The sequence below is a fragment of the Acomys russatus genome, chromosome 1 (genome assembly GCF_903995435.1).
Source record: "Acomys russatus chromosome 1, mAcoRus1.1, whole genome shotgun sequence".
NCBI lineage: Eukaryota > Metazoa > Chordata > Mammalia > Rodentia > Muridae > Acomys > Acomys russatus.
In genome coordinates, this window is record NC_067137.1 from 19,589,225 (window position 1) to 19,597,355 (window position 8,131).

At 45.9% G+C, this 8,131-nt stretch overlaps 1 protein-coding gene across 1 annotated transcript in view; it reads left to right on the forward strand.

The window, feature by feature from the left end:
* Srd5a2 (steroid 5 alpha-reductase 2) overlaps positions 1-7,829 on the forward strand; it is a 30,082-nt gene extending 22,253 nt beyond the window's left edge. Inside the window, 3 exon segments of the mRNA XM_051168068.1 lie at positions 309-410; positions 2,621-2,771; positions 7,719-7,829. Coding sequence (XP_051024025.1) covers positions 309-410; positions 2,621-2,771; positions 7,719-7,785 — 320 coding nt within the window. The 3' untranslated portion in view covers positions 7,786-7,829.
* Positions 7,830-8,131: the final 302 nt, after the last annotated feature.

An 8,131-nucleotide genomic window follows, 5' to 3' on the forward strand; every position in this document is an offset into this window, starting at 1 on the left:
TCTCCTCCACAAAAGTTTCAGACCCCATCTGATACCAGTTTTCAATTTAGCAACTAAATGCCCTCCCCTCCTTTATTTTAAGAAAGAAAAAAGCCAGCCAGCAGTGGTGCATGCCTTTCAATCCCAGCACTTGGGAGGCAGAGGCAGGTGGATCTCTGATTTCAAGGCCAGCTTGGTCTACAGAGTGTTCCTGGACAGCCAGGGCTACATACAGAGAGACTCTTGTTCAACAAACCAACTTATCATATATGAAAAAATACCAAGGTCCAACTGAGTCTTTTGGCCTGTCTCCTCTCTCCTTTGCCCAGGCGTCTTCCTATTTATTCTGGGAATGGGAATCAACATCCACAGTGACTGCATGCTGCGGCAGCTCAGGAAGCCCGGAGAAGTCGTCTATAAGATCCCACAAGGTAATGGCAGAGGCAGGTGGATCTCTGTGAGTTCAGCCTGGTCTACAAAGCAAGTCCAGGGCAACCAAGGCTACACAGAGAGACCCTGTCTCGAAAAAAAACAAAAAAATAATTTTTTTTTCTTCTGTATGCATGTATGTGTGTGGGTGCTTGCACATATTCACAGGAAGGTGACTTTGGTGTCAAATGTCTTCTTCAACTACACTTTCACCTTATTTAGTTGACCCAGTCTCTCACTGAACCTGGCACTTGTCCATTCAGGTAGGCTGGCGGGTCATGGGACTCCAGGATCCTCCTGGCTCTGCTTTCTCCTCCCTGGAAATATAGGCATGTGTCACTGTGTCTGGCTTTTATGTGGGTACTGGGGATTGGACTCAGAGCCTCAGGCTTGAATTGTAATGACTGGGCCTGAGCAGCGCTCATATGATGGACACTGTGCCAGGCCGACACTGTGATGGCTGTGGTGTTACCAGGTGGCGAATACCTGAGGTCTGCTGTAGGCTAAGTGGCTCGCCGTCATGTGTGCACTCTGCTGTTGACTGACATATCATGTGCGCCATGTGACTGGGCCACTTTGGAGATCAAGATACAGAAAACTTGCAACTGTAACTGGTCCCGAGAAACTAGGAGCACGGGTCTGACAAATAAGCATGTGGCGACGAATCAGTCCAGGTGGTAAACACATGCACATGGACAGTGGTTCCTGCCCTTCTGGATCCAAACTTGACCTTATTTGCAGTAAAAATGTTCCGGATTATATGATGTTAGTGCAGACTGACAACTGCTGATTAATAATGACAAAGCTATTGTGATTAGTAATGTGTTTAAATGAGCAATTATTGTCAATTCCTTGGTATTTAAGGAACTAAATCAGACCATTCATGATGTTCAGAGATAACCCGGACCTTTGCAATAGACAGGCAGGCATCCCTCACAAAGTCATGGGTCTTAGGGCAGGAATGCAGTGACACAGTGTCATCCCTAAGAAACGCAATAGCAAGGAGCTTGCACCTTGTGACAGCTCTCTCACAGCTGGGACACCAGACTGGACAGAGCAACCGTAGCTTATAGTGTCACAGTGGGGGCAGTTAGACGAGGCAGCCTGTGGTATCAGCAGGGCCCTCGTCATTGGGGGTGGGAACATGGGGTGACTTGCTTACATCTCCATAGCAGCTAGAAGTGGAGAACTTGGCCAGGAACCAGGCTAGCTAACCCCCTCTATTCCACCCCTAATAGCCTTCCACCTGCCAGCAAGGACCCATGGCCAAACGGCTCTACACCCTTTTGAAAGGTACCCCAGTTGGGGACAAAGCGTTCACACAGGAGTCTGTGGGTAGCACTCTCATTCCAACCATACCAACACTTTAAAACTCTGGCTTAATAATTAAATAAAGATGAATTGAGACAATTTTAAGAACAGTTTTTGAGAAACCGGATTGCCAAGGTCAATTTCCAACAGCGTTATGAGAATGAGAGAGAGAGAACAGCCTAAAAGCACATTTTAATGTAATTAAAGAAGGAGAAAAGCTGTTTTGGTCACAACTTTCCTAGTTTACTGTGGCTCATAAAGTTTGAGTGTGGGTATATTTAATGGCATTAGAAACGTCCTGATTTCTAGATGCTTCTGAGAGAGGCAATATCTGGTGGGTTATCTCAACAGCCGCTGAATTTTCTAACCCCAAAAGGACCCATATTCTCTCCTTTCAACATCAACAGAGGCCAGGTAGGGGAGGGTCAAAGGGTCAAAAAGAATTACACAATTTCTCGTATTTTTTCAGTGTAGTGTGTTGTGTCACTTCATGCGGCTGATACACACCGGGACGGGTGACCTTGGGACTTACCCAGGAAAGGTTTGGGAAGGTGAGGGGAGACTAAAAATGTCCTTCAATGCAACAAGACAAGAAACAGGGCATCTGAACACTCTTGCTTATCTTGTTCGAAGCAGGTGGTCCAACAGGTGTCAAGAAATTTAGGACAAAGCCCGTGAGTAGATGAGGCCACTTCTCCCCACCGCAGAGCATTCTCCAGGCAAGGGGCTGCTGTTGTTGCTTTGTTTTCCCTTATGTCTGAGAAGCTTCCTCTGAACTCTGGCTGTGAGGGAGCCGCCCACCTCACGTTTGTTTACCCATCTTTGTGTACTTTGGAAGGAGGCACAGGGATGCAGTGTCACAGCAATAAGAGCATCGTCTTCTTGATTCTTCTGCTCACAGGTGGCTTGTTTACGTATGTTTCTGGAGCCAATTTCCTGGGTGAGATCATTGAATGGATGGGCTTTGCCCTGGCCACTTGGTCTGTTCCTGCCCTCGCCTTTGCATTTTTCTCCCTTTGTTTCCTTGGGATGCGAGCTCTTCACCATCACAGGTAAACTTTTAACAGAGGCTTGTCTTACCTAGTCTTGCTTCCTGTCACTAGGATAAAAAAACAAAAAACAAAACAAACAAACAAACAAAAAAACCAAAAGCAACTTAAGGAAGAAAGGGCTTATTTGGCTGGCTCACTCTTCCAGGCAGTGCACAACAAGGTGGCAGGAACTTGAAGCTGCTGGTCACATTGCGTTCATAGTCAAAAGTGGAAAGCAAGGGAATTAATGCACACATGCTCAGCTCAGCTATAGAGCCCAGAGTCCCTCCTCAGGGAATGGCCCTGCCCATGGTTAGCAAGGGCCTTCCCACATCACCAGACTTAATCAGGACAACCCATCACAGGCATTTTTTTCTGAGGCTATCCTTAGTATAAACTGGAGAGTGACTACACAGAGAAACCTTGTCTCGGAAAACCAAAAACCAACCAACCAAACCAAACCAAACCAAAATAACCACCACCCCCAAAACTAGTTCCTCACAGGTGTGACCAGAGTCCTGCCTAAGGGTCAAGTTGACAATATTGTCACAAGGTCGTAGCATCCACATGGTGTTCTCTAAATAAGATCTTAGCACATGGAATCATATTTATAAACATGACAATATTTTCATAATGGAAATTTGGTACAATAACCAAATTGTATTATTAAATTCTGACTATTTTTTCCCTTTGGTTTTCCGAGACAGAGTTTCTCTGTGTATTGCTTTGGCTGTCCTGGAACTCTCTTTGTTGACCAGGCTGGCCTCCAACTGACAGAGATCTGCTTGCCCCTACCTCCCCCGAGTGCTGGTGTGCTACCATGCCTGGCTCTAAGTTCTGACTTTTAAAGCTTCTACTGAAGCCAGAATTGAGTTGGATAATGGTAGCAGTAAATTTTATTTATTTATTTATTTAATTTAAAAAACTTTACTACTACTATTATTATTATTATTATATTATTATTATTATTATTATTATTATTATTATGGTGTTTCAAGACAGGGTTTCTCTGTGTAGCCTTGGCTATTCTGGACTCACTTTGTAGACCAGGCTGGCCTCAAACTCACAGCAGCCTGCTTCTACCTTCCTGAGTGCTGGGGTCACAGGTGTGTGCCACCCCACGCGTCTAAATTTGTATTTTTAAAAAATACGGTCCTGTAGATAGAGACAGCAGAGGTGATAGCTGGGAAGCCTCTGTGCTCACCTCGTCGAGGAAGGTTTCGCACTATCCTTCCCTGAGGATGTACTTAACAGTTGATGAGTCGGAGAGGGACATTTTCTTCAGTGATGCAGCCAGTGTTCTTGTAAGTAACTTCTCACCCATGTTCCTATGAGCAACCCTAAGGAAACTCATTGAACCATAAACATACAAAAGCCGTGAAAATAGGAGGGACGTGTTCGCGAAGGGACCAGTGGAGGGGACCAGAGAGGGTAACAGAAATGGATATGCTCAAAGTACGTTATAAACGTGCATGAAAATGTCACAATGGAGGCTGTTACTACGTATAACTAATATATCATTAAAACAAACTAAAAGATGGCTTCCCATAGCGAGTTGCTTGGTTCAGGCTCTTTGCCTGGTGGTTATTATCAGTTGTCTGGAAACTTCAGATAATGGGCTAAGAAGGGAAAGAGATGTCCATGCTTCAGTTCAGTCCTCCACCGTATTTCTGTATCTGTGCTCTAGCGAGCGATGAGAGCACTGCCGGCACAAAGGTATGCAGGGGAGCCCCCACTGCTCCATCTGCTGGTACATGCTGGAACTGCAGGCATTTCCAACCCTTGGAGGGTTGGTCTAACACCTCATTAATCCATCTGGGTAGGGTAAAAGAGTTAACTAAAAGTTGTGTTGGGGAGGAAAGGGTGGTGCATTGTTTACGGTCACCTGCTTACCCTCAAGTAGAAAGAGAAAGCCTAGAGGCCAAAAGGAACACACGGAGTACAGAACGGGGCTAGGCGCTCCTTAAGCTTTTGTCGAGGCTCGCATCTTTGCCTGGCTAATGATTTTTCTAATAGTTTTTAGGATTAAGTGAGGTACTACGTCATTTCTTCTGTGTGGAAACTGAGGCAAATTTGGAAATAGGCAAAGCTGCAGTTTCCTCTGTGACCTATTCCTGTCACCCCTAAATTGAAAGGGACAGGGATTCCATCCAGGGTTCACAGCTTTTGAGAGAGTGCCACAGCCCTCTCGCTGCCCAGGAGAGGGACTGAAAGAATGGCAGAGGTCAGGGCATCGCCAGGATGCACAGGATGGTCTCTGGAAAACAAAACAAAACAAAACAAACAAAACAAAACAAAACAAACAAACAAAAAAAGAGACAGCGAAGTTCTTGGTCAGTAATTCCAGCAGCAGTTTCCAGCTGGTGCAACGTCAAGATCAAATTGAGGCCATCTGGTTATGTACCTCTTGGAGGGAGAGCCAGGGGTCTCTCCTTTAATAGAACCAAGGCGAGGGCAGGCATTGGCAGGGGAGCCTGAGCACATAGGGTCTTTTCACATCAGAGCAGGGATTGTAGACCAGGCACTTCTGGCACACACGACTATTTTTGTCTTCCAGTTCAGACCCAGAGCACTTTAGCAGAGTGTGTTTTGTCTTTGTTATGCCTCGAGGGCCATTAGCTTCAACTAGTTAAGAGGACAACTGGGTTACACAGAGGAAAGGCATTAATGTCCTTAGGCTGTCCCCAGCTGCCTGGCTTAGAACAAGGGAGCCCTATCAGAATTCTGGAGACCAGAGGATTGGCCTGAGGGTATAGGCAAGGCTGTGCTCTCCTTTGGTTTTGTTAAGTTCTGGTGGAGACTCACTATTCTTGGTTTTTCATGGCTGGGGTGGATGCTTCATTCTGATCTCAGCCAGTTGTTCTATGACCTTTTCATCCTGTGTGTCCCCCCTTCCCCATGTCTCTTTTCAGATCTATGGGATTAAGGGTCCACCCTGCACCAGTAATTACATTTGCAAAGACCACAGTGCCAAAATAAGATTGCATCTCCACATGTTGGGAGTTAGGACTTCAACCTACCTTTTAGGGCCCCAAATTAGATCCATAGTAATAGTGGCATTTACAAGCCTCAGGAAGGGATATTTAAAAAAAAAAAAAAAAAAAAAGCTGCCAATTCCCTGAGATTAACTTTGCCCACAGCTTTTTGTAAATTTTATTTTTATTAGCATGTGCATAGTGAGCCTCATGGCATTTTCATACACGTATAATGTATTTTACCATATTCACCTTTTATTACTCCTTATTCTTTCCTTCCTGCTCTCATGTTTTTAATCTTATTTTCAAAGGTGTATTTACATGAGTTGTGTGTGTTTGTGTGCGCACGTATGTGTGGATGCCCAGAAGAGGGCATCAGATGCTGGAGCTGAGTTTCAGGCATGGATTTGTGAGCCCTGGGACATGGGTGCTGTGACCAAACCAGGTTCTCTAGGAGAGCCACACATGCTTTTAACTACTGCTGAGGCGTCTCCCCCCCCCCCCCCCCCCCCCCCCCCCCCCCCCCCCGTTTATTTACTCATTGGCTCATTAGAGTTGCTTACAGGGTCCTGGGTAAGGATCTCTTTACAGGAGCTCCGGATCCTTACTGGTGGCCACACCACTGAAGAAAACATCTCTCCCAGTGGGGCGTGGTGGTGCACACCTTTAATTCCAGCACTCAGGGAGGCAGAGACAGGTGGATCGATGTGAGTTCAAGCCCAGCCTGGTCTACAAAAGGAGTCCAGGACGGCCAGGGCTACACAGAGAAACCCTGTCTCGAAAAACAAACAAACAAACAAACAAACAAACAAACTCATCTCTCTCTCCCCCAGGAACTGTTAACTGCCTCAGGGAGAGGCTGGCCCTATGAACCGCTTACTCCTAGCTATGATTATCTGCCTGTAGGTCCTAGGAGGAGGGTCATGGCTGGATATTGACAAGCTCAATCTTGTGTAGGTTTAATGTGGGTAATCCCAACTGCTGTAGACTCAGGAGGGCCATGGTGGGGCCACACTCTAAAGACAGCACTTTGCCACATTCCTCTCTTGTCCCAGCTCTCACACTCTTCCTGCCCCATCTTCTGTGAGTCTCCTTGGAGAGAGCGATCCATTCATGGCCCAGCACTCAGCACTTCCTTATTTTATTTTATTTTATTTTATTTTTTTGGTTTTTTGAGACAGGGTTTCTCTGTGTAGCCTTGGCCATCCTGGACTCACTTTGTAGACCAGGCTGGCCTCGAACTCACAGCGATCTGCCTGCCTCTGCCTCCCGAGTGCTGGGATTATAGGCGTGCGCCACCCTATTCTTAGTACTGTGACTCATTATGGGGCTTTGTAGCTACTGCTGCTCACAGCAAAAAGGGCCTGCTCTGAGCAAAGCCCACAGCAGCGCTGATCTATGGGTACTGACAAAGTTGTTCAGACAGCACTTTGGTGGGCACGTCTCTGCTTAGCTACAACAGTTCCATAGCTTTCCCACTAGGGCCTATGGCGTCCCCAGCCATGGGCTTTTGCACAGGCCGTTAGCCTCACATGTGGATCGCCTCCCATGGAGCAGCCTCGGGTCCAATCAGAGACTTGCCACTACTATTACGGCAGTTGCCCAGTGTTTTTGGGAAGCTCTGGCTTCCTGTAGTTTTCAGCAAAGCGAGTCCAAATGAGTCTTTTGCCTACTAAAAATCCGGTGAAACGTAAAAATCACAAAATTTACCACTTTAACAATTTTCAAATGTAAAGTTCAGCGATACCAAGCACATTTGTAATATCGCGAAACCATTACTACTACCCTCTGGATATCACTTAGTATTGTGTGCACATAAATTACCAGCATTTACAAGATTCAGCCGGTAGTGAAGGGGTGGGGGATGGGCACATTGTCTCCGGGACCGGTCAGATGCTAAAAGGCTGGTTGATTTGTAATGTTTGTGCAAACTCACCCGTTGGCCACTGCTCTCTTGCATTTATAATTACTCCTTCCTTTCTTGCCTTTTTAGGTTCTACATCAAGATGTTTAAGGATTATCCCAAATCTAGGAAAGCCCTTATTCCGTTCATCTTTTAAAGAACCCCAATTTTAAGGAGCAAAGCTTCTAAGAGGAAACTACCCAGCTGCTGTAAAGGATAACTGAATAACCCTTGTCACATGTATACATATGCTGATGTATGTGTTAATAGGACTCTTGTTATTCCAAGTTGCTTGAGGCACGCCGAGCAACACCTACTTAACCTTTACTCCTGTCTGCCCAGGGAACTCTAACTTAATTTCTTTTTGGAGTTTCACAGAGGCCATTTTCTCCTTAGCTATCCCTTCTAGAAGCTTCCCCCATATTCCATTGTATGATCTGAAGACGTGACTTTTTCTTACTCTGTGTCAGTTTTGGGCAGTTCTGCAATTAAAATACTTTGGG